Here is a 27,625-nt window from a genome sequence, read left to right on the forward strand (position 1 = left end):
TAATCATGTGCCACCTAGTGGGACTTGGATAGCACTAAAAGTGTACATACATTACGTGTGTTTTATAGAGCACTAATGGAGATGTTGCGCCATCTAGTGGCACACTTGTAGTCTTAACACTTTTTATAGATTTCAGTGTTGAATTGGCAAAGTAAATTTTTTTGTATATGTAAGCCATTGCACAATAAACCTGTTTCTAATTCTTTCAAATTATGCAACTGGCATTTTAATTTCAGCTTAGCTTAAAATATTAACTCATCGGGACACAAATGGTGAGGGTAACTTACGTCATTGTCTAAGTAGCGTTGTTCTTCACACGGAGGGTAGCAGATTCCTCCTTTCAAGTCACTTCCTCCGTCACATGTCAGACATCCTTGTACTGATGAATCTGTACAAAACATACACCCGTATAATGTAACAGTCAGAACCCGATCAGTTTTTTCAGATTTTTCAGGTAAAAACTCACCGCCATCGTAACTATAGTGTTAAGATATAACAGGCCATATTTACTGGGCCATCAAAGCTGCATTCCTGGTACCCCTCTTCATGCAGTTTGTTACCATGGCAATAAAGTAAGGTCTTGCTTTTAAGGGGTCCTAAAAACAATATTTAAGGTCTCTGAATATACAATATCAATACAAAAATACACAAGCACTAACATCTGGAATACTTTGCTTGATTTGTTATGGTGATGTGATGTTTATGGTGATGTAAATTTATGTCACCTTTTATATGTCTCACTCCTCCATCACCTGAGATGACCTCATAGAGGGTACCATTCATGTCCATCCAAGTGTCCCAGTGATTATACAATACAGATTTGACAAACACACTTAACGTGCAGAAACGTTATGTATATCTGCAGAGCACTGAGTCAATATCAATGAAATCCTTAGTTTGGGGAGGTGTGATCAGGTGGTCACGGTCTTAATGGCCATTAAGCAGGGTTGGCTTTCTCATATAGGCACACTATATGGCTGAGCTGGCATGGGAACCAGCTATCTGGTTCTTTCCTATGTGAAAATGTCTCTAAAAATGGACCTCTAAATCAGCCAACTGGCCACACCTATATAAACTGTATATACATTATTTGAAAAATGTATAATGTCCGTAAAGAGACACTGAATTATCTGTTCACGCTGTAGCCACTGTTGCAGAGTACTAGATTGAATGAGAAGTTTGTGTAACTTTTGCAAGCTGAAAGAGGGGATCTGTATAACAATTCACATCAAAGTGCTACCCAAACCATAAATGGCTTACTATATAACTCATTTTATCATTAAAAGCTTTTGTCCTTTTTTATATTGGTATTATATATGGGCTACATTATATTATACATTGGGCTATAGTTATGAAGATTTTATTTCAATATATCAGAGATCTTATTTTTCAGTTTGCCTCTTCGACTATAGCTTCATTCACCGAACACTCTGTTTAGCTGATAAACCTGATTATAGTTATACAGCAATCTAATTACTGTAGCTGATTTCTTTGATTGATCTGTGATGTTGTGTTAAGATAATGCAGTAAAATGTCTTTTTTGGGCAATTTTTATAATGTCTTATTAATATTTAGCAGGGAAAAGGTTTAAACAAATAATGTTCATGTACTGCTCTTTCTTACCGTTGCACGTCTTACAGCTTGAGTGACACTTCTTGCACGTGTTTTTGTACTTATAAAATCTCTCAGGACACTGAGTCACACAATGGGTGGTTCCTTCCACCTGCAGAGTGTCAGAAGGACATTCGAGGCACCCATCCAGGCCAGGACCACCACAGAGCTGGCAACCAGAGTGACATTTTTCACATTGGTTATTCCATTTGTAATATCTGCACACAAGACAGACCAGTTAGTAAGAACCTCGAAAACATTACAATAGACAACAGCTTTACAGTTCAGATAGTCTTAACAGAGCTGTATTATGAAATTAATTTCGTAGGAGAGACAGAAGGAAGTAATGTGGCATCTGAGTCTGAAGGTTATATAGGTATCCATACAAAGAACATGCACTTCTATATAGTTAGCAGTATAACAATAATGAAATGTGTGAGACTATAGCACTATTTAACTTGGAACAAATATATATTTACAATTTTTCATATATACAGACTAGACCATGAAAAGATGTACCTAAATGACCTAAACCTCAATTTAGGTGTCAGCGCTCATTCAAATAGAAAAGGAAACCATGTTGAATGTCTTTGGTCATGTACAATGCCAGCTCTAAGTTTTGCCAAATATAAAAAAAAAAAAAAAAAAAAAAAAAAAAAGAGAAAAAAATCCCAAATCTGGTAACTCAGAATCAGTAACATGTCCGAGTACTACCCTAAAACACAAGACATAGTTGGAATCATTTCTTTAATGCTACAGTGTCTCTTGTGCTCAGTTTGCACGTATCTGATATGCATTGTTTAAAATGGCAGTTCTGGAGTCAGCACTTTTTGTTATCTTAATAGCAGACTTGCCAGTTACGCAAACAAAGCAGACAATTAACTTTGTGTAGACTGCAAGCAGTATCGTGTTTGCAAAGTTAATTTTCTGAATTTACACAACAAGCCCCTATACATTCCGTAGCTCTGTAGCAGTCACCTATACCAAAGAATCTGGAGTCGCTTGAGCACAGTAGAATTTTTATGAGCAACTGTTGTATTTTATTACGGTCTGATAGCTTTATGCATGCTCTAATGAGATCATTTTTAGAATGAGATAGTTATAAGCTGGAGTGATGTGAGGCTCTCACATTTCCATGCTGAAAACATACTGTGAGCTATAAATGAGATGCTGAAAACTTTATAGCTTTCCCCAAATGATTTGACATTGTTCAATTTCATATTTTTTTTCTGCTGTCACTCTGAGAAACGCTGGATATATTTCCAAAAATCTACTGTGGACCCATTTAACTATTTACCTTTCTTTTCCTGTGCAGATCCCTGTACTATGGCAGCTATTGAGGGGTCCCCTGCTGTGGCCCCCTAATGCATGCCTAGGCACAGGACAAATGCCTTCTTTGCCCAGAAATTAAAACAAGAATTCTAATCACAATACTATTTCCCGAGAACAATGAACAGCATTTTGCTGGATTTACCCTGGGGGGCAATGCAGAATGCAGAGGTGAAGCAGTTTGTAGTATCCAGCCGCACAGACGTCACAGTGCTTGGCAGAACCTCTGTTGCATGTGGAACATATTTGGTGACAAGCAGCGCAGAACCCAAGTTGCAGTCCATCAGCATCCTCACTGGTGTTGTATGTCCCTTTTGGGCATTGTACTACACAAGTATTTTCTGGAATATAGTGAAAAGATGTGTGTTTAAACCGTGGACATGATAGTTTAACGGCGATGGTGCAACCATGTAGGCTACTCTTCACAGACAGGGAGGGGTCACATGTGCAGCAGACTTAGTTACAAACTCTCAGTGTCACGCCTAGTAGTGAATTTAACAGTACTGTAACTAGAGATCTTGACACCTGGGCCTGCATCGATGTCATGTCCAGGTGCAGGGAAAAGCAAAAGGAGCATTATTCCATTAAATGGATGGCCCTGGTATTTAGGTCAGACACTGTCCTAGGCACAGGTGCTTTCCATGGCTACCTCTTCAGCCACCATGCTCTCTACTGAGCACCATGATACAGTGTGATATTCCAGCACTAAACACAGTGCTGGCAAGACATAGATCTCCATGTCATGAATAAGTTGGTTGGGGAGATTAACAGTTAAATCAATGACTTTGAAGAAACCTCTTTAAATCAACGATCAATTATGCATGGGAAGCTTGTTAGATACAACAAAGTCGGGGAGTGTAAATGTTGAGCTCTCATGTAAACTCATGCATGCAGGTATATTACAGCTGTGCATTCATCGTCAAATAAGCACAATTAGCAAAAATATTACTACACAAAATACAGAAAATGGATATAGCGATATAGGTCCAATAGAAAATGGACAAATGACATTGTTTATGCAAGCAGTCAGAAATTAGGACAAATATTTTAACTGCATTGGACAAGCATCACAAGTTTCTCCCTTACAGGGCAATGTGTAATTTTAGGACAATGATTAGGTTTTGTCAGTCGGACATCTAGTACACAATGAATGAAGAAAACAGCTACATGCAGCCAGGGGCTTTACACAGCAGCAGACAAAGCAATTGAATGATTTCACTAACTAATTTACTTTGTGCCTGATTAAACACAAAAGACCATTTATTTTTGCAATTGGCTAATTCCTGCAAGTACGTTTAAAGTCTTTTCCCCCTCTAGGAAAATCTTCACACACTAGCTGACATTAACGGTTTCTGCTACAGTAGATTCCACTTCAGACAAACAGAAGACTAGCTAGCACATACGCATTTTATTGAGAAAAGATAATAATAACAATTCTATTTATTAAGCACCAACTAATTACACAGCACTGTACAGTTTAAATGGGGCACATAGATAACAAATATACATTATTATATACAACCCATCAGTTGAGTTGAGAATTCTACCAGGGAACTTGCTATCTAACCTCATGGTACTTAAACACAATAATAAATACATAATATAAAAATATTACTACATTGATATAAAAGAAAATATAAATAAACATTTGACCATCATTTACCTAGTTGTACTGCAGCTAAAACACTGTAATAGGCGCAAACCTCATTTTTTATAATATAATGCTTTTCATATATTTTTGTCATTAACCATTCAATTTCACATAAACTTCAATAAGTCAAGGCTCTCAATGTTTCACTTCAAAGGATCAAAATGAGAAAGGCCCCATGTATGAAACTACGCTGGCACCTTTGCACTAGTGTGGCAACTCAACTCTCATTAGCCTCCTTTACAGTGATCTAGAATGGAGCTCTGATGTGTAGTAGGACACGTGACATCTGCGATCTCTCGTGGGCCGCTATAAGCAATACAGCTCAGATATGATGTTATGTGGCAAGGAGTGCAGGGGAAACCAGGCCATGTGTTGAAGTTGCACTGCAAACTCTGAAAGTAATGCTAATAATGGTCCAGCAAGGAGATCAGTACCTCCATCTGCACAGATCTTTCTTCCCCTGCTGTCCATCCATATGACTCTGCTTAGATATATGTCAGCAGAGACACACCTGTACATATTTTCAAATCACCTGCCACATTCATCCGCTAAAGGTTAAAGTAGTAAACCACAGTATGGGATTTCACTACAGAAGAACTGACCTTATGCTCCCCACTAGAGGAAGGGGTCTTCAGGCAACAATTTTATACTACTTCTGTCATCTTATTAATTTATCTCACAAATATATTGGTTTTGGTTTCATTAGAAAGCAAATTTTATCAGATCTTACCCATTGCTATTATCCATTCCTTCCAACATTTCGACTGACCAAAGGATGTGGATAGCTGGTTTGTGCCTTTGTGACTCAATGATGCTTACGTAAGTAAGCCTTTTTAATAAAAATTTCTATTTACAGTTTAATTTTTAAAAACACTATTATGACTTTAAGCCATTTTAATAAAAATTTCTATTTACACAGTTTAATTTTTAAAAACACTGTTATGACTTTAAGAGCAGTATGATACTGTGATACAAACAGATCCACCAAACGTTTTGAGGTTGTACAAAAGCAAAACATGGCTTTGGGTCCTAAAGAAGGGTTGACTAGGCACCCTTTGCATACACCTACGCAGAGGAATTACAATAAATACATAAAGCCAGGATTAGTAACTGCCACACCACTGTACATACGTATTTCTTCTTTTGTGCTTCCCCTCTAGATCTGTCATAAAGTCATTAAAACCATTTTATGTGAATGCAAGATGACACTCGTGATGCACTGGAATTATGTAACAGCACAGATGAATGCCCAAAGCCACTATGGCTTAAAGCAACAATGAGCATTTAATGCTAGATGCGCCTAGAGCTGTAGATACATCAACCATAATCAAATCATTGTCCATAATCCAATCATTGTTTGCTGTACAGGGATTTGTCTAGAAGAAATTAACCATTTTATGTAAACGTCAAGGTCTTCACAAAAATGTTACATAAATATGACTCTTACAGCTGTAAACATTAGGATTCACCTTGCTCATGCAGTTGGTCGTAATAGTAAGAGTTACAAAAGAACAAAATACAAAATTACCAATGACATTAAAATTAACACTAATACAAATACAAATATTTTTTCTTGTCATGAATAACCTTTAGACCTTTAGTCAATCGCTTTGCATGTCATCGCAATTTTCAGGTCACATTAAATCCACCATGAGAACATGTAACTTAAGTAGTGTTATCTGATGACACTACGGTATTTATAATTTTTTCCATATCTATATTTTTTATACTAAATAACAGGTCCATATTTCGTAAATATGATATCTGAAGGAAGCCCATTCCATCCTTAAAAAAGCAGAACACATTCAATAATTAAAAGTTAAACTTTAGTGGATGACACGTTGATTATTTTCAGGACATTAGTGGTCTACAATAGATTTGAATAAGGGTGCCGTAAATGATGCCCCGTACACTTTTCAGTCTGGATGTTGAATATATATGGATTTCAACTTAGTTCCAAAGACAAACATTCCTTCATACTTGAACAGAACATGTCAAGGACAAATTGTGTGGTCTCTGTGTAAACTGGGACATTTATTTGCTGTAAGGATGAGGGATTATTACAGAAGAAGAACTGTGAGTCATTAGGCTGGCACATGACTGAGCAGAATGATCCGCATTTCAATTTGTCTGTAGGAAAACCTGCATTATGTTTAGATGTGACATTCCAGATGAGGGAAGGTATTAAAAATTTCAGGACAAGAAACACGTGCTCAAATTATAGGCAGACACCTTACGTTAAAGTACAAGGTGTGTGTTTTGAATCCAGTGACTTTAAGGCATACAGTTATGCCCCCTCCATGACCTTTATGAATTATTATGTCACATATCTTATATATCATATAATATGGACAAGTAGACATGTACAATTATTGACCTACTGGTCACAAGGTGTCCCTACCTCCATGGTGCATTTGCCTAATTTCTTTATGCAATGTTTATATTAAATTATTCATACTGGCATATAGTACTGTTATGTCAAAAACATGTTTGCTCTCCCAGGATATACTGTTAAGCAGCCACAGAGATTTATAAAACTTCCACATGGCACCCAACGAAGGGTGTATAAGCCCTTCATATCATACAGCCTCAAATGTTGGGCACACATGGCTGATCTCATATATATGATTTGTTGTGTTGATATTCTTTTCTACAAGTCTACTGGTTTCGAGTTATCTCAGTGTAAGGGGTAAGGTATGTAATAAGGTTCCTCCTAAGAAGTCCTCTCCAATTAACATATTTCTCTTAAACCCAAACATAACTGCAGCAATGTGTGCAGGATGTAATAGAGCAAATGCATAAAACATAAAAATGACTTCACTCTCACATTCACTCTGGACTTACTGTATAAGTAGTAAGGCACTGTGCATGTGAGACAGTTTCTGGGGGAAGGTCCATCACATGACTGACAGGTGTGATCACAAGAACTGCATGTAAATAAATCATTCTCAAGGAAAGTTTTGGCTGGGCAGTCAGCATCTCCTTCCACCCTACACATTCCAGTTTCAGGATTCAAAGTGAGTCTGTCTTGACATTGAATGCAGTCTGTAGGTTGTGGACCAGAACATGTAGCACAAGTTCTGTGACACTCTGTACAAAAACAAAACATTAAATATTATTTAGCATACTTAGTAGAAGTTGCACAGAACAGAAGTCTATATGAAACCCTATCACAGCCTAAAGGTGTGATTTGATCATCTGCTAGTTAAGGAAATTACTAGGATGTCAATGAAAGGTGAGGTTATTGAGGGCTTTAATCACCCTCACTTAGAATGGAAAAACCAAGCTCCTAAATTCTTTACATGGATTTTGTCTCAGATAATTGGTAGATGAGCCAACAATGAAGCTTGATTTCAGATGTAATTGCAGGGGAGTGTTTGGGCTCCAGTGCTCATGTATCAGTATGGTTTAGTATACAACTGCAACAAAACTAAGGTTTTAGATTTTTTAACGGCTGACTTCTCTAGTATTGAAATTATTTGTTGGCTTAGACATGTTTACATGGAGAACTGGAGAAATGGAATTATTACAGGCAGCAGGACATTGTATTACACTTGTCTTTGTCAGTAATAATAAAACCATTATGGTGACTCACGGAAGTGGTGTATGTATTGAAGAAGAAGAAGAAGAAGAAGAAGAAGGTAGCACTTAAGAGATCTAACCAGGATCCATTTTCCAGGTTGAGAAACATTGTTTCAGATACATAAGTGAAAGAAAAAAAATATAAAAAGGAATAACCAGACTAAAGACAAATAAAGGGAGAGTTAAAGCAAAACTGTGAGCAGACTTATTTAAGTAGTCACTAGTGGCAGGAGTACTTCTGAACAGATATGGTACAGCGTAATTCCCATAGACATTGACGGTAGTGCAGCATAACCGGTATTATTATACACTAAGCCAGACATTGACGTGGTAGGCCTCTGACAGCCTGCATGTGCCACCGCTGCCCATTAAGCAACCTGCATCTGCATGTTTTCCCCGCCCACGTTCCTGCTCCCCCTCCTCATGCAGAGTGCGAGTGCCACAGCGAGCCCAAGTTAGGCAGGCCACGGGGCACCCCTCTGATGAGTGGCATCTGGGGTGTACCGCCCCCATCACCCCCCTTTAGGTACGCTACTGGTAGCAGGGACAGTCCAACAGGGTCGCGCCGAGGTGGATGCACAGAGCCCAGGTGGCAGGGTGCAGAGGAGAGAGGGGCGCCGAGCAGTCACTGAAAACTTTCTCGAACAAGCATCATACATATGTATGTATGTATGTATGCACATGCTTATATTAGAGTGGGTATGTATAAGTGTGTTTTGCCCCCAGGCCAGAAAGTATCATCCCTTCCCTGAGCAGATAAAATTCAGCCAACTACAGACCAGTAGTTGAGAAATTCATGGAAGATGAGAAAGAGTGTGGGTTTACAGCAGGGAGATCCTGTCAGGTAACCTACTTTACCCAAAGTTGCATTTCAGTAAGGCATTTGACACTGTCCAAAATAGAAGTCTCGTAAATAAATTGCAGTGTTTGGGTTTGGACAATTTAATAGTTAAATGGATAATGCAATGGCTGAAAGACAGAAGACGGTTGTATTTAATGGTGTATATCGAAAGGAATGTCACATATATGTGAAACCAAATATTAAAAGTAAGGAACACAAGATAATCGTCTTAAAACCCCACTCCTCCTTAGTAAATATATATATATATATATATATATATATATATATATATATATATATATATATATTGTGTAGTGGCACATACATGTAGATTGCACACAAAGGTAGTACACAATATATCTCAGAGTAGGCACTCATAACAAAGGGTTCAATTCCAGACTTATGCAAAAGATACATAACATAGGTAGAAAGTACATATTCCCACAAGTGTGCCAACCTTTTTGCTCCTCATGCGTTTGAGGGCTCATCATCATCAAAAGATATAATGTATATACTGTATTTTGCCTGTCAGTGTTCTTAAAGTTATCATTTTATATTGTTTTTGTTGGGGGAGGGGGGTTTAGAGTTTGGGAAAGCAGGGACATATTCTGGCCTAGGCCGAGGGGGGGGGGTCAGGCTGGTGGACTCCATGATCTATCATCCTGGTATTCAGATGCTCAATAGGTCCAATTACACTATGGAGGTTGTGCCCACTCAACCCAGTGCCTATCAGGGCCGGACTGGCTCAATCACAGCTTTTCTTAAATATGAAAAAAATGGTTTACATGAATTAATAAAGAAATAAAAGTTTCTTACAAGAATATCGTGAAGAATAATGTGATCACTGTTAGAAAAATGTTTATGTTATCATGAATATTATTGCTGACAAAGACAGTAGAAAATGTCTAGTCTATGATATATCACGAGTTGCGCCAACATATCTACTAAGAGGCGTAACCTGCTTAAAAAGTAACCAATCAGAATGATGCATGCTATTAGAAGTAGATAAGAAATATAAGAAGTTATATAAACCATGTAATCCAAACATGTAATCAGACAACGTTTCGATTTTTGTGTGTTGTGTGCCTTGTCTCGATTATGCGTATAATCTAAATAAAGTATGTTAACAGGGAACGGGTTTGCTAGCCAGCTGTTTCCACAAAAGCAACTACATTTTTTACGACCCTGCCGTAAAAACTAGGGTAAGCAGAGGCGGGCGGGGGTATGTATGTATGTTTGTATATATGTATGTATGTGAGCATGAATGTGTATGTATAAATGTATGTAAACATGGATGTGTTATTGTGCGTGTGTAAACATGGATGTGTAATTGTGTGTGTGAGCATGTGTAAGTGGGGTAAGATGCAGTGTTTAAGGGCAATGATGGCGTAGACTGGCTGTTTGGGGCAAAAATGGCACAAACAGGCTGTTTGGGAGTTAGGATGGCACTGATAAGCTGCTTTGAGGCAAAAGGCCTCAAAGCTATTTGGGGCAAAGGTGGCACTGTGGGGCATGGTGCTTGGTGAAGTTGGGGGGGCAGGGCAAGTTACGCTCCAGGGCCCTCTGGTTTCTAGTTAAGCCCCTGGACTAATTTCAACATTTTCTTTAATACAGAAGAACTCATCAGGTTTAACTTTAAATTAGAGACTTCCCTCTTTACCAGAAATGTCACATGTACAGTTAAACACGCAAGACTTCCACTTCCCATCAGCTCATGATGATACATATGAGATATGTAGTTGGCACTCCACTTACATTGTTACATTTTTCTACGGCTTTTAAAAAATAGATGCATCCCTAAAGGTGGGTCAATAACAGAGAATCTACATAAATAAAAACATAAAAGAACATGTTCTCCAATTTTACACGTAGACACAAATTTACAGCAAAATCTTTTGGTACCTTTGGCAGTGCATGAGATTGATCTATATACTGTATAAATGTACATGTACTGTATATTTCTTTTTTTGTGTGGGTAGTTGAGAGATGCCACCCAAATGGGCCACAAGCAGCTGTGAAGATTAGCTCTGTAGGGAATTAATTTGTTTTGGCCTTGATTAATTCAGATAGTAAGAATTCCATTGAGGCCAGGTGCCTCTTTTGAAAAGGTAGTATTTTATGTAACTGTTATTGTTTGCTTTAGATGACCTACCTCCCTCATGCTGCCCACTCTTACTAGTTCCTGTGAAATAGAACTCATGAAAGACCTATTCATTGACTAGCCATGAATGACCATTTTCCTTGTGATGAGGTTTTCTGGCCATCCATCTATAACTGCTCTATGTGCCAGACAGGCAGCACAAGGAAGTGCGAATTTCCTTCCGATACCCTTTTATTATTCTTTCCGTCAGGGGACTTTTTGACCTTCTAATTTATGTATTTTCAGACTTCTTTGCCCGTTTCCCACAATCTTTCAAAATAGAAAAACAGAATAATAATACTACTTAGCCTGCCAAGTGTTACATATTTCAGCAAACTTGTTATTTACCACTTTGGGTTTAGTGGGAAGCAAAAATTTAAATAAAGAAAAATTGCAAATAGTTTTTGCACAAACAGAAATCCGGAGCAAGATTGCATTACCTTTTTGTTTTCTTCCGCAGAAATAATAAAAAAAAAAAAGGGTAAAAGTATGGCATAAAATTATGATTTCTATGCAGCAGAGATCACCTAAACCTGATACTCTGGCAATATGTTTTATATATTTATTGCAACCTGTTAAAACTATTAACCTCTGTTTTATCATTGTAATCAACCGTTATGTGCGGTTTCCAGGATATTATTGAATACCTGTGATCTTTTTTCCTGATCTGCTTTTTTTTTGCCTGATTTTAAATGTAACTTTTGTGTGCGTGAAAAATATTATGCGAATATTGTAACACTGTTTGCTTATGGTGCCTTGTACTTCCTGTTTCCTGTTTTTACCTCCGACTTGTATGCAGTTCTGTATCCTAACATGGTTCCTCATACTACAGCTTGTAGTGTCTTCATTGCTATACATGAAACAGAAAACTCAGAGGTCTTCCTAGATGGGGTTAAGCATGCCGTAATGAATCCCATATAACATAGGTCTAAACTTGCATTAGCAAATGTATTTAAGCTGTTGAAATATTGAACTATGTCACAAAATGACAGTCATTATGTTTAAGTCTATTAATTTATGCAAAGCTCTTGCTTTGATGACAGCTCCAAACTGATGAATAATAGGAAATGGTCTCTGCAGATCACAAAATGTTGGGGCTGCCAATAGCCCAATCTAACCATGCATTTTAAAGACTATTACTGGGGTTACTTTAGTGTATAGTAGCTGTGGAAGTATCATACAAACCACATACAAATGTGATATTCTGAAAAGAAGGGAGGTATATATCATGATGATACAAAATCTTTCTTGATAAGCTGAATGCAGCCATGCTCCATCTCCTCTATAAACAGTGTTTTCTAGGTCTTCTCACATGTCCACTTAAAGAAAATGAAAACACCTCAACTACAACACCTTAGGACAAGGCCATATGTGCCAACAAAAATCTTAGGTCATACATTTCACATTATAGAAACAATGCGAAACACTAGGCTTCAGGGTTATTTTGTGCAAACTTCATTTAACGCTTAAACAAAAAGATATGGAAGAATGGTTTCCAAGACTGGAGATCTGCTACTATTATCATCCAAATTTCAACAAAGTTCTTCTTGTCTAGATTTTTGGCACGGACTGACTCTCTGTGATCCTCAAAGTAGCTCAATCCCCCTTATTTATTGTTCCTTGTCAAAGGGAATTATGAAGGTTTATCTATACATAAACATATGGATAGCCATCTAAAGTTTTTTTTCTATATTTTGTAAAAGAATCAGATTAGTTTTTCATAGCTGATAAATCCAGATTTCTTTGCATTATTATAATTATTGCATGTCATTGTTATTAATGCGCATAACAGTACACAATATATCATAGGGGTGGCATACATAAGATAGTTAGATTCCATTAATAAGGTAATGAAATAAATATAAGCCAACCTTTTAGCTTCTCTGGTTTTGAAGCCTATAAATCTCATCATCTCATCTTTTTTTGTTTTGTTATATTGTATTCAAAATGGTTATGTTGTATTAAATAGAACTCCATCTTTCCATTAAAAAAAAAGTAAATAATAAATTACCTTATATGTGCATATTTGTTATATTTTGATATATATTTTCAATGGGGTAGTTAGAATGCAGGTTGCCACTGGAGTCCTCTTCCACTCCTCCATGATGATAGCACGGAGCTGGTGGATGCTTGGCCAGTCCATTACCTTTACCCTCAGCTTCTTTAGCAAGGCAGTGGACTTCTTGGAGGTGTGTTTGGGGTCGTTATGTTGGAATACTGCCCTGCGGCAGGGGATCATGCTCTGCTTCAGTATATCACAGTACATGTTGGCATTCACGGTTCCCTCAATGAACTGTAGCTCCCCAGTGCCGGCAGCACTCATGCAGGCCCAGACCATAACACTCCCACCACCATGCTTGACTGTAGGCAAGAAACACTTGTCTTTGTACTCCTCACTTGGTTGCTGCCACACACGCTTGACACCAACTGAACCAAATAAGTTTATCTTGGTCTCATCAGAGCACAGGACATGGTTTCAGTAATACATTACTGCTTGTAATGCTTGTTTACAAGTTTGCGGACTTTCTTGTGCATCATCTTTAGAATAGGCTTCCTTCTGGGACGACAGCCATGCAGACCAATTTGATGCAGTGTGCGGCATATGGTCTGAGGACTGAGAGGATAACCCCCCACCCCTTCAACTTCTGTAGCAATGCTGGCAGCACTTATACGTCTATTTCCCCAAAGACAACCTCTGGATATGATGCTGAGCACGTACACTCAACTTCTTTGGTCGACCATGGCGAGGCCTGTTCTGAGTGGAACCTGTCCTGTGAAACCGCTGTATGGTCTTGCCCACCGTGCTGCAGCTCAGTTTCAGGGTCATGGCAATCTTCTTTTAGCCTAGGCCATCTTTATGTAAAGCAACAATTCTTTTTTTCAGATCCTCAGAGAGTTCTTTGCTATGAGGTGCCATGTTGAACTTCCAGTGACCAGTATGAGAGAGTGTGGGAGTGATAACACCAATTTATGTGGCACCCCCCATTTTAAAATATAAAGACATCCACGAAAAATAATTTTGGCAAGAATATTTATTGCATGCATTTGTAAACTGTATGTCAACTGGAAAAAAAAACTAGAAATCTAATTATTATTAACTTATAAATAACATTTACTGAACATACATGGTAAAGCATAACTCCTATCACTATATACTGAGCCAGATATTGACGGTGGTACAGCATAACTGTTATCACTATATACTTAGCCATACATTGACAATGGCACAGCATAACTCCTATCATTATATACTTAGCCAGACATTGACGGGAGTTATGCTCTACTGTAGAGCATAACGCCCATCACTATATACTGAACCAACCACAGATGGTGGTATAGCATAACTCCCATCACTATACACTGAACAAGACATGGACAATGGTACAGCATAACTCCTAACACTCTCACACTAATGCTTTCTCACACTCTCTCCTTACCTTTCTTCTGTCCTTGTCTCTTTTCCTGCTGCAGCTCCTTTTCCTTCAACACCTCCTCCTCTTTGTTCTTTCTCTAGGCTCTTCTTAATCTGTCTCCTTCCTCTGTGTGAAGGCCATTCGGTGCGGAATCACGCAGGTGGTGGGAGCAGCTTCAGTGCTGAGTGCTGGGATATGACATCAAATCCCAAGCACAGCATCATTTGTCAGCGCGCATCTCAAGGGAGCAGAATTGGAAGGCCTGTATTATCAGACTTCCCTCTTTCTTGATTGATTTTAAGCCAGTTAGAGGGAGGACGTTGATCTCCCCAACCCAGCCTGCAACTCTGGCGGTGGACAGGTTAGTCTGTCTCGGGAAGTGTGCACACCCGATGCCGGCCTGGTGGCACCCCTCTGATGAGTGGCACCCGGGGCTAACCACCCCCAAGCCCCTACACCCGGTATGTTACTGATTAAAACACACTGTATGCAAGCAAATTCAAATGCCTAATTTTGTCACCAATATATTTTTGAGTTATTGTTTTCAATAAAACAGCCCTAAAATAAATAAATGATTTCATAAAATAAAAAAAAAATGTTGCTGCACTCTCAGTATATCGATAATGAGCTAATACTAAATACACTACAGATTTTCCAATCCACAACATCTCAGTAAATATTCTGCACTACACTATTAACGCATGCAGGATGGTAGATGAGCATCAATACTATAACTGTCACTGGCTGTATCACAATCTCTTAAATGCTACTGACAAGTTACAATGGTGTCAGCACATTTATGTATCTAATGCTTGCCCCTTCCTGTTGTAAATGCTGATTGGCCAGGGAGAAAAAAGTACAAAAAAACACAGGTTGTTGGACCCATTAATCTCAGCCATAACCATCAATGAGTAAGTGTTCAATTACCTTGATAATAATGTAGAAACCAGTTGGGATTATAGGAGTGCCTTGGCCATGTTTGTTTGTGGATGCTTTTTAAGAACTTTTAAATACATCGTTATTGTTTTATCCTTCTGGTGCAGACCTGCTGTTGTGTATATACCTTTTTAAGGATTACATATTATTTTGCAAAGGGATTCCCAGAAACCTTCCAATATTATCTACATATGGATCCAGGGACACATGTGAATATGCTCTATTTGTGAACCTTCTAGATACTGCAAGGAGCTATGATAAACTAAGTAACACTTTTTTACATGCTTCTTGATACACTGTTTCTCCTATTGTTTCGATTGACAGGTCCCTAGTGAAAACAATAATTAAATACTCCCAAAAGTTCACAATTGTCCTGGATAGGTGGTGTTATTCCTTATACGGTTTACTGTATCTGTTGGTGAAGAGTAGATTTTGAAATATAATTTGGCAGCCACTATTTTTGTGAAAACAGGCTGTAATGGTGCCAAAATGTGGTAAACGAATGAACACATTTCAAAGTTTAGGGACCCTCCTTGTACGAACGAAAATAAAGTTTGTACAAATCCAAACGCACAAGTCTAATAATTAGGATATTGGCTGACACCTTTTTTTTTCTTTTGTGTATTTCTTTTATCCCAAAATTGTCACTCACCATAAATTGTAGAATCAATACACTTATCATATCTTAATTTGTGGTATGCAAAAGTGAAAAGATTTTGATAAACTCCAATTTCTAGTTTTTTTCTGTTCATTTTTCTAGATTGTGGATTTTTGTTTCCTGCCAGGCACTTAGAATGTTAACCTACTCAAGTGAACACAACATAATTTACCTCAAAATATCTATGTACAACAACCTACTGCCACTACTCTAATTTTGTGGTGGTATACATTAGTGTGAGTCACGCTGTCATCAAGGCTTCGATAACTTCCCTGGAGGAGAGTTTGCGTGAGGACAAAGTAAGTTTTGCAACAACTACCTGTGTCCAGAGAAACCTCAACCATTTTGATTTGTTGAAGCTGAGTCATTGAAATGATGAGCTTCCCTTTCAGATAGTGCCTTGATAATGTTACGTTTGTGGCCAATGCTGGCTAGCAATCCTTTCTCTTAATGTTGCTTCTGTTCTGCCTTCAATAGCATTCCATTCCACCCATTCAAAGTCTCCAGACCAAAGCAACCAACACTAAGGCACAACTTTCAGGAGTTGGCACAACATGCTGCAATGTCAGCTTTACCACTGATGAAAGAGATGAATGAATAAACCAGACTAATACAAACAGTTTAAAATCACATTGTGTCCTCAGTTATTTTGCCAAAATGTTACACTTTTAATTATTTCCTTATTTAGACTTATTTTTAATAAAGCCACAACAAGCTGGGTGGCCTACCTTAAAGGGAATGTTTAGCCCAACAATTATAATAACCTTGCTTTAATTGTTAACCGGTTTGTTTTTCCTATCTTACCAACCTCTGTTGCATGTTGCTCTCCTTTCGTGTATGTACAGTAAGTAAAATCAATGAAATGCCAACTTTTGGGGCTGCCACTTTTTTCCCCATATGTCCCATATAGGACAAAACCTGACTACATCATCCCCACTAGCTCAATTCCCTAGGTTGCCTACAAGGTATAATCAGCTCTGTTTCTACTCTCTTTTGCACCAACTAATACGCTGCATTCTGAATTTTCTTCTGTCACCCTGAAGTCATCCAAAACCAACATGCTAAACATTCAATTATATCAGTCCATTTTTACGAAGGCTATGACATTTTGTGATAATGTGGTACTGTGTTACCTCTAAAGAGGATTGTGTATTCAATACACTTCATACACTATTCATTACTACTACATTAGTGAAAAAGTATGTTTCTTGAGCTGTGCCATTCCTAAAAATGAATAGATTAGAATATGTTAAAAAAATTCCATACCTTGACATTCCCTTAGTACGGAGTTATAATAGGTTCCTGTTGGGCAGTCTGTTAGGCATCGCCCTTGGTACAGTTTGGCATTGTCTGAAGGGCAGGTCTCACAATCATCTTCAGATGTCCCTGAGCAAGTCTCACAACTGTAGTGGCAAGGAATGCACTTCCCATCATCAAGATCGTCATAGTAACCGTCAGGACACGTAGCTTTGCAAGTGCCATTAAACAGGAGATATAAGTAACTACATTCTGTTATAAAAACAAAAAAGACAGAAGAAATTTTAATTTCATTGCTTAAAGGTATAGCACATCGTAAAGATTTTGATATCTAAACAGTGTTTTTACTTCTCGGCACAGAATTCTATTTACAGGCCACCCAGACATTTCACACTGTAGTTCCCTTTATCATATACAAAAACAGAAGAGCAATTTATGAAAGACGTCATGAATCATAAACACATTTTTATTAAGGCTTTGTGGGTTTTTTAATCACAATATGTTATGTGTTAGTATGTTAAAACTTGAATGATATATATTTGATTTACAGTGGTGAGCCTAGGGTTAGTTGAAACTGGTTGCTTTTGTGGCACCCCGAAACCGACCATACACTTACACACACTATCTCCCTTCGGTCCTTCGCACCACTAATCAAAGGCACATCCCTGACACACACACACAGACTCATGCTAAAACTATACACTAGCACATACACTCATGCTAACCCCATACTGTAACATACACACACTCTAACACCATACAGGAATACATACACACTAATAGCATACATGCATATATGCAAATACCACACATACTTTAACACCATACACTTAAACCATACACTTACACATACATACATGCATTCACACACTTACTCTAACATTATACTCTTTAGACAACTGCATTTAGATGAAGTATGAATGAAAAATGTGAACAGAATTTGCCAATTTCATTAATTCGTACAAATGCCTGAAAAAAAGAACAATACAAAGAAAAACAAGAGCTTCGAATTTCCGTTTGCATTTTGTTGTTCTTTTTCCCTCCAATAATGCAGTGGAAAGTGGGGTGAAGTGGACCAAGAAAAAAGAAAAAATACAGAAGAAAAAGCGAATAACAAGAAGAGACAAGAAACAGAGCTGCAGAAAAGGAGCTGGGGAGAAGGAATCGGTTGTCAGAGAAGATAGAGAGACATTGACAGAGAGTGTGAGTGACAATGAACTGAAAAAACCCTCCGAAATTTGTCCGAACTCAATGGGCAGGAAATTAACTCTGTTGTCTGAAAATGAATGGACCGAAAACGAAACTAAAATGTGTCCAAGTTGTTTTTGGTCCATGTGGACATGTCTATATAATGTATAATCTTATGCATACAGACTATAAATGTATGGCTATTAATTTATTAGAGCCCTAAAAGTCACAATTGTGTGTACTGAAACAGCGTGATGGATTTTTGTGCATTACATTCTGTACATAAAATGCATTGTACTGAAGGTGGAGTGTCACAATATGACATCATTGTATCGTGGCATTAGGTTGTAATACATTGCAAGGTCATTGGACGGTTAAGGTGAATTTCTATCCACAGTCCATGACATGCATTCTTTACATACAAACATCTCAGTGTTTTTGAATTTTCATTTTCAGGTAAAAACCCAAACATTGCCCTCTCAGGTATTCACCACCTTATACGTGGACCATATCGTGTAACGAGGTCTTTTGGTTTTGGTTATATCAACAAACACAGATCTCATCAAACAAGTTTGCATCAAGCAATTCACAAGAGCAAACTTCCACTTGGCATTAATGGGAATGAACAAAAAATATCCTATATATATATAGGATCTGCATAAATTGATGGTAAAAAACCTTGATGATTTGTAATTTTTTAAGATATGCATTTGAAGTAAACTAAAAACCCATTCATTACGACTCTATCTTGCTCGGTTGTTTGAAATAGTTTTAAACAATGCATTTTATACATAAAACTATTTTCATGGTAAATGTCAACATATTCCAATTCTTTCATACGTTTCTATTTATCTCTACTTTTGGTTTAATAGCTGCTGCAACGGCCATATAAAAGTAGAGCAGTCCCTAATAAACACAATGAAATATGTCCCTTGAGCGACTCATTAGATGTCATCATAACACTAGCTGCCAGTAAATCCTACAGCCCAGCTTTGTGATATTTTTCAGAGCATGCTGTGATCAGTGTATGTGTATGTGACAATTCACTTGGTGTTGAAGTATTAAAAGCTATACCGAGACAGGTGCTTTCATCTGTACAGATAGTGCAGTGCGCCAGACAACGCTTGCAGGAACCCTCTTCATCTGGAAAGTACTTCAGGGAACAATTAGGAAGGCATTTGCTGTTCTCCAAGTAAAGACCTTCCACACATGACAAGCATTTTGTTTTGCTTTCATCGCAGGTCCAACAGGAACCATCACAAGCTTCACATGAGCCCTCTGTGTTTCCAAAGTAACCCCTGTTTTGGGAAAAATTCATTTATTTAGAAATATAAACTTTTCTGGATGTTTTCTATGTATATAGATAAAGTATTATAAAAAAAATAAAGCAGCCAGAAACAAGGGGAAAGTTCTTTGCAATGATTCAACAACTAACATGCCGCTATTTAAAATGTTTAAGGATTTTAAAAAAAATGGTAATATGTGATTAAAAGAAATGAAAGTTGTGCTATTAATCTAAAAGGAATATGATCGTATCCACAAAATAGATGCGTAAACCCAATATCTGCATTTACAAAACTGATATTTTCAGGTATTTGTTTTTTACAATGCTATGAGTACTAGTCTTCCCTTTTTTTTATCTCCTACTACTGTCTGTTGTAGACCACGTGGCAGCCCAAGGAAAACACTTCTGTGAGTCTCTCTCTTTTTGGCATCTCACATGTGAAAATTGTGCGATATTTGCAGTATCTGTCCCAATAACTACGTAAATGGGTTATAGCTGTTTCCTTTGTTCTGATCATTTAATCTGAACTAATTCTACTCACTGATATTTTGCATGTCTCATAACAAATATTCCACGGCATACATGCCCACACCACCTGCCATGCTTTTGTATTTTAAGGCCCTTACCCTTTCCTTAGACACATCAAAAGTAGAACCAGACAATACAAGATTAAAATATTTCCGCAGCAACTGTTCTTTTGCCCCATTTATTATATCTAGTAAATATTCCATAGATACTGCCAATGATGAGTTTATAGGTAATGCAGATTTTACATTCCACCAGTAAAGAGGCTATATAATCAGGCTTGCACACCATTGTCTACATTCCCTCTCAGGATGCTGCTGCTCCAGGCATAGATTATGTTACGTGACCACATAGCAAATCATAGATCTGTGTGACAGCCAATGCAGGCAGGTCATTTGAGAATTTTGCAAGCCAGTCTAGCGCTGATTGCTTGGGTATGAGCACCAAAACTTGTATTGACCCAAGAAATGATCAAATGATTGCTACACGATCAGTGATTCTTAATTTGTGTTGTTGGTAATCCCTTGAATATCTTTATGATTTTTAGATATATTACTCCTAGACTTGCTACTCACTCTGGACAGTCAGGAAGACAGTTCCCTTCATGGAGGAACACGCTTTGTTTATCCAGTTTACAGGAAACACAGTTATCACTGGCTCCTGTGCAACTTTCGCAGGTATCTGAACATTTTTCACAGGTTTGGCTAAACTGATCTGCAAAATATCCTTGTGGGCAGGTAGCAACGCATTGATTTTCTTTATCCAGGAAATAGCCTAAGGGAAAGCAAATGATACATGTTCTTTATTTACTGTCCTTGCTAGAAGCAGAATTTTGACAACAGTAATCAACAGGAGAAAAGCGATCACAGCTTCTTTGTCACGAGTAAGTTAACTGTGGCTCTTAGTTAGTCCTAAGCATGATTTATGATACCACCCCAAACTTTCTTATATAAAAACATTACTTGAATAAGGACCATACATCCATCATCAGTTGTGCCAAATTCCCACCCCCGCTTAAATATCATGTGAGGAGGCATCATCCACCAAAATCAACAGCCCTGTTCACAGCAGATGATAATGACCACTCGCCACTATATAACCTTTTCATTATAAGTTTTACATAGTAAAGCCTTTTTATTCAGTGTTTCAGATATTAAATTATTTGTAAACATACAAAAAATTTGAATGAACATCTCAGTAGAACAAAGCATCCTCTCCATATTAATATTTATTGGAACAGCCACATTCCAGATGAGTCCCTTTTCTAATTCTTATGCCTATATATAATTGAGCGTTTTTAACGTAAGCATTATTTAAAAAAAACCCTACTAATTGAAGGCGATCCATATGCACTGTGCTAAAACAATGTACACAGAACGTGTTACAACTTCATAATAGGGATGGCAGGGGATTTTTTAAGCAATCTCCACGCATTGATCATGAAAATTGCCTCTCATTGTGGTAGAGGAGATGTACTGGAAAATGTCAATATTATTAAACTAATAATGGAATAGTATAACAATAATAACAATACAATTGATAGATGGTTTTCTCTGTGTTTTATTAGTGACAGTCATTATGTAAGAAATGTTGACCCCTTACACAGACCCACTAAATATTATGTTATATAGCTTTAAAAAGTAAGAAACTATTGACTATATGGCATTTGTTATAGAGTCAGCTCTTCAACCAGCAATTATAGAGACACATAATTGCATTACTAATGTAAAATCAGGTACAACAGTTTAGAAACTCTTAATTTCGGGTTTTTTTTGGCATTGCTGATGGTGAGGTATCATTAAAAATGACTCAGATCATCTTCTGAACATTAAACGTACAATATGTATTTGCTGTGGGTTTTATTATTGGCCAAGTGCTACAGCAACTATTAGCACAGTGCAGCAGTGACTCCCTTCTATCGCTGCTTAAAGTATCTCTCGCACTGTTGGCTGCCTGTCCTCTTCTCACAGATTTAGTGCAGGCTCCCACTGCAGTTTTAATGCCAAAATACAGTGTGACATTTTACGAATCATGACTCATTTTTAACCCTTTGTTCCCGCTAATGTTCTTTTTTGTCCCAATGGGGCAGATTAACTGCTGTTACTTTCAAATGCATTTCCAACTAGCAGCATCACCGCTTAGGGCTTGGGATTCCCTCTGTGTAGCAAAATTCAAATCTGAATTGTGTACATCTATAAAGTGGCTCCAAAACCCGATGTGCTAAAGAGCCAAGAGCCCCGGTGCTTAAGGGTTAAATTTGATTTGCAGTCTATTAACATCCTAAATCAGGCAGTGTAAGTAGTGTATTGCTTGGTACCTTGTCACAAGAAAATGCTTCTTATTCAATAACATTTCAAGACTACATAGCAATCATGTTAAGTTACACCTATCATTGGAATAGTTTGATCCATGTCCTAACGTTCACGTGAGAAACATATATTATTATGTATTTATTAATATAGCACCATCACATTCCGTAGTTCTGTGCAGACAGAAGTTAGACAACAGGCGAGGAGCTCAAACAAGCGTGCAATCTTAAGAAAATAAATAATAATTGGTACTTTACCAGAATGGCAGGAGAAACAGTCTAGTGCTTGGGGTCCAAAGCAGGTCTGACAAGATGAATCACAATTGTAGCATTTGCCATCTGCCACTTGGGAACAAAAAATATAACATTACTATTGTTACACAATTATATCTGTAGACTATATATCCATGGTTGTTTAACTTATTGACAAAGTTGATATTTATTACAGATGGAGATATTTAATGGTGTGTGGTAAATAAAAATATATTATATACATGGCTGGCTGTGATTTGATGTACAGTGATTATGTGCAGTCACTTTCTAAATATAATCACATGCTGCACTTCATACACATACATAGAAATATATTGCAGCCCACTAAGATTATGTGTAACTAACTGCTTTGCATCGGTCTCTACATGGATGTCTGCACGTTTCCTAAACCTCAATCTCTCCAAAACCAAATTCCTCATCTTCCCTCCCTCCAATACTAAGATTATCTCATCAGTTCCCCTTAATGTTAATGGTGCAATCATCTCCCCGTCCCCTCACGCTCACTGCCTTGGTGTCACCCTTGACACTGACCTCTCGCTCACCCCTCACAATCCGTCTGTCTAAAAAAAACAGTCGTCTCCATCTTAAAAACATTGCCCGCCCTTCCTAACACAAAATGTCACCAAGGCTCTTGTCCATGCTCTCATTATCTCCCGCCTTGACTACTGTAACCCTGACTTAGCTGGTCTTCTTCTTCCAATGATCTCCTTCTATCCTCTCCTCTGATTTCTAGATCTCATGCACACTTGCAAGATTTTTATATTCTAACTCCCTCTAAATTGTAAGCTCGGTTGAGCAGGGTCCTCCTCACCTGTTGTTTCTGTAAGTCAAATTGTTATGTCCAGCACTACGGAATATGATGGTGCTATATAAAGCAATAAATAATAATAATTGCCTCTGTTAAAGACAAGCCACCTATAAGTTCCTTGCTTGTTTTATACATTGCAGCCAGGGGTACACAAACCTACCTCAACAACTATTTCTTAAGTGTAAGCTTTGCTGGATCAGGTTGATAGATATTATAATACTACAGACCTTGGTCATCTCCCTCATTTTACCAACCCAATCAATTCTAAACACCTATGTCAGAATAATGTTCATATTTCATCCATCCTCATCTGTTGTGCCACTGTCTGAAGAAAAAGTAGGTGGCAAAAACAAGAGAGGTTGAGAGAGAGGAAAAAGGTATACATAGAGAATGAAGAGAGAAAGAAGATAAAAAACAAAAAAGAGAGAGAGAAAAGAAAGATTGAGAGAGGGAATAAAGGGGAAGACAAAGAAAGAAGAAATAGAATAGAATGAAAGAGCAAATAGGTGGAAGAAGAATTAGAAGGATAGTGAGAGAGAAAGAGTTACTGTAAAATATGCCATCTAATACAATAATCATTTCTTGTTTTTGTGTTAACCTAATTGTGTGGTCATCCAGAGATTATTAATTTGAAATAAGAAACAGTATACCCAGAGTGTAAGCGTGCAATCAGGTCCCTCTTTACCTTATGTATCAGTTTGAGTATGTATAAACCCACGGTTACGTGAACACTACGTATTTTCTTAAAATGTGGGGACCCATTTATTTTATAAGAACCTTTTAGATAAACGAAAACATTTGCTTTAACAGCAAAATCTGATAAGGGTGAAGCCATGCCGTAGGAAGTTATTACTTATAGGACAGTGAAAGGGCTTATCTAGCACTCCAGGGAATTACTAAAAGCTTGGAACTGTTCACTAGTTCAGCAGATTCAAGGTCTCTAAGCATGGGGACTGCTGGATAGGATTAATCATCAAACCCAAGCTAAATTACCTCTGCAGACATGTTGCATACCCGGTACTACCGACCGAGAAATTTTAGTAATCATTTTATATGGATTATAGCTGAGCAATCTCTGGATGAACACACAATCAGGTTAACGCAAAGCTACATGCTATAGCACTATGTAATGTAAGTAATATAATGAGTGTCAACTTTGCTGACCATTCTCTAGAGACTGAGCTGTGTAAAAGCCAATAGAGGTGGTAAAATGAGAAGTCTCGGAAATTCAGGCGTATCTCTGTAATAACTCTTCCTATCTGGAGAGCCGTAGTGATAAGAAAGGCACAAGCCTGCAGTCTTTTCAGGACAGAGCATTTTTAATGTATTGGAAGCATTCAAGATTGTGGTGCGGCATCAAAACATCTCCTAGAACATTAAAGGTATTTATCCATCCTATCAGATATTAAGAGATGTGCGACGTGACAGCTTACTGAAAAGGATGAAACCAATTCAAGCAATCAAAATGATACATGCAAATATATCAGCCTGTTGTTAAGGATACGTCTCCTTATATCTACAGAGTGAGTAACTGCTGATGAGTATTCATAAAACTCTGGTAGCTGTAAAGTGTACGTGAAAACTGCTATTTTATATAGAATTGTGTTGAAGGTTCCAAAACAGAAACAAAAATGGGAGTGATTCACCAAAGATGTCACTTTTACAGGAAAATTATGAGCAAAATCTCAGTGGCCGAATTCTATAAACAATTTTGTGAGATATTTTCTGTAATGCAACACTCAAAAGTAGATCTGAGAATAAAAGTTGGTGCAAAAAAGTCATATGAAGTGGTGCAGATATAAATATTTGTAATGTTTTACATAACACATTTGAAATGATTCCATTTATACATATGATTATGCCACAAGTTCAATCATAGGCATTGCACCTTTCTTGTTTCCATGGCACCCTTATACGTTAAGCCCAATTATTTTCAAAATGGCATAACTTATTTTCATCAAGCCCATAGCATGTCCATGAGTTCAGGTGCCAAGCTTGGGTGTCTAGGTGCCTGGACCTGCATATCTCCTGGAGAGATGCATTGATGAGACTAGAAAAACAAACTCTCCTTATTCACCTCTTGCCAAATGACCTCTACTTAAGGCCTTTGGGCACCTGGGGCACACTCAAAACAGCAGTATATAAAGATATTGGATATGCAGCATGTTGGTGTAGCCAATTATTGTGTCTTCATCTGCTTCCAAAAATAGATTGGCCACTGCTTAGTGAATATTACAAATTGTCCTCTTCCAGAAATGGTTATAATTTTGAATACCTTATAACCTATTATTTAACATTACTTTGTCTCAATTGTATCAACTTCAGTGGCTACTCACATAGACTGGACCAGAAGCTTTGTAGTTGATAAACATTCACAATAACATTAAGTAACAGCACCTTCTTAGGTAAAAGTTGATTGCAAAAGTCTTTACCATTTTTATAGCGTAGGTAGGTGTTGCCATATTATCAATGTCACATACCATTAAAGTATTGACTTTCCACGCAGGTTACAATAGGACACATTCCGTGGGTTGGTTGTCTTCCACCAGGGCACAAGTCACAGTCCTGAGCTGTTGAACCATGACAGGTCTGGCAGGATCTGTGGCAGTCTTCACACCTCCAGCTGCTAGATCCTTGGAATGTACCATCTGGACATTTAACCAAGCAACTTACACCTGTAATCCAGCATGTACACATCATTCTCCATCTGCATTCTAACGATATACACACTCCACTACATAAAACACACAATTATTTTCAGTGTTAGCCTCTGGTAATAGTTACCATTAAAATAGTTCACATGCTAATGTTCAGTTTCTGTACCTGAATAGATAGATAGATAGATAGATAGATAGATAGATAGATAGATAGATAGATAGATAGATAGATAGATAGATAAATTGATCTAGTGTTCTGTATCTCTGATTGTGACCCCTACTCTACCATTTTAACACACCACTAGATTTTGATACTTGAACAAGCATAGGGCTTGAAGAGTTTGGTCTTACCGTGCAAGTAATATCCACTTTGACAAGAAGAACAGTGAGTTTCATTATTACATTCAAGGCACCATGATGAACAGGGAAAGCATATTTTCCTGCCACTGTCTCCAAAAGTTTTCTGTGGACAGTGCTTACGACACTGGTGACGATATCTAAAGAAACAACAAATAAACCATTGAAGTGTTAATGGTTCCAAAACATATGGGTTTTATCCTCTAGACAGTGTGTTACTGGTAAAATGAGATTAATAAAGTATTTCACTTTACTGACTTATATATACATTATATAGGGCCAACTTGCCCACATAGGATAAACTGCCTATGTTTGCCCTGATAAGGCATAATTCAACCAGTGAAATGTTTGATAACACTCCAATTCATGTTATAACTGTAATATTAAACCTTTGTTATTTTACAAATAGCATATGTCAACTTCATAAAAAAATACCATAGGGTAAAACAAGACAAATGTCACCTAATACATGATTGTTTGCACATCAAATAAATAGTTTTCTGTTTCTGTACCGATAATGCCTCCCATGTCTTTTTCTACAATATGACGTAAAAAATAGAGAGTTTTTCATTTCCTTGCTTTTTATGTATATTTTAATGTAAAAAAGTAGTAGCAATTAACAGTACCCTCAATAGATTAACACAACTCAAAATGCTTCAGACTCCTATACTCTAGGTATTCTTGCTCTTTAGAGTTGGGTGGTCAGCTTACCCTTTAGAGCAAAATATTCTACAGTTCCAGTATGTTCCAAGGGATTTAGATTCTGTGGCCAGTGATTGTGTCACTTGTAAAGGGCCCATAAGCCA

The 27,625-nt window shown here is 37.6% G+C and overlaps 1 protein-coding gene across 1 annotated transcript; it reads right to left on the bottom strand.

The window, feature by feature from the left end:
- Positions 1-242: 242 nt before the first annotated feature.
- On the bottom strand, positions 243-26,953 carry LOC128491429 (proprotein convertase subtilisin/kexin type 5-like). Its single transcript, XM_053463753.1, has 10 exons — positions 26,814-26,953; positions 26,286-26,480; positions 22,983-23,069; positions 20,992-21,190; positions 19,681-19,904; positions 17,428-17,670; positions 7,436-7,681; positions 3,086-3,281; positions 1,624-1,829; positions 243-388 (listed from the first exon to the last, which is right to left on the bottom strand). Exons 2-10 carry the CDS (start codon positions 26,326-26,328, stop codon positions 243-245), a joined length of 1,590 nt encoding a protein of 529 aa, XP_053319728.1. The 5' UTR covers positions 26,329-26,480; positions 26,814-26,953.
- Positions 26,954-27,625: the final 672 nt, after the last annotated feature.

Source organism: Spea bombifrons, chromosome 4, assembly GCF_027358695.1.
Source record: "Spea bombifrons isolate aSpeBom1 chromosome 4, aSpeBom1.2.pri, whole genome shotgun sequence".
In the NCBI taxonomy this organism is placed as follows: Eukaryota; Metazoa; Chordata; class Amphibia; order Anura; family Pelobatidae; genus Spea; species Spea bombifrons.

What these genes read in the sequence shown, in the direction of transcription:
- LOC128491429 (XM_053463753.1), bottom strand. Translation starts at nt 26,328, where the DNA reads ATGTGTCCTATTGTAACCTGCGTGGAAAGTCAATACTTTAATG. An exon ending in CTGTTTCTCCTGCCATTCTG is followed by an intron (nt 21,191 to 22,982) that starts GTAAAGTACCAA and finishes GCTTTCCCTTAG; the next exon opens with GCTATTTCCTGGATAAAGAA. An exon ending in AGTGCCTTACTACTTATACA is followed by an intron (nt 3,282 to 7,435) that starts GTAAGTCCAGAG and finishes ACTATATTCCAG; the next exon opens with AAAATACTTGTGTAGTACAA.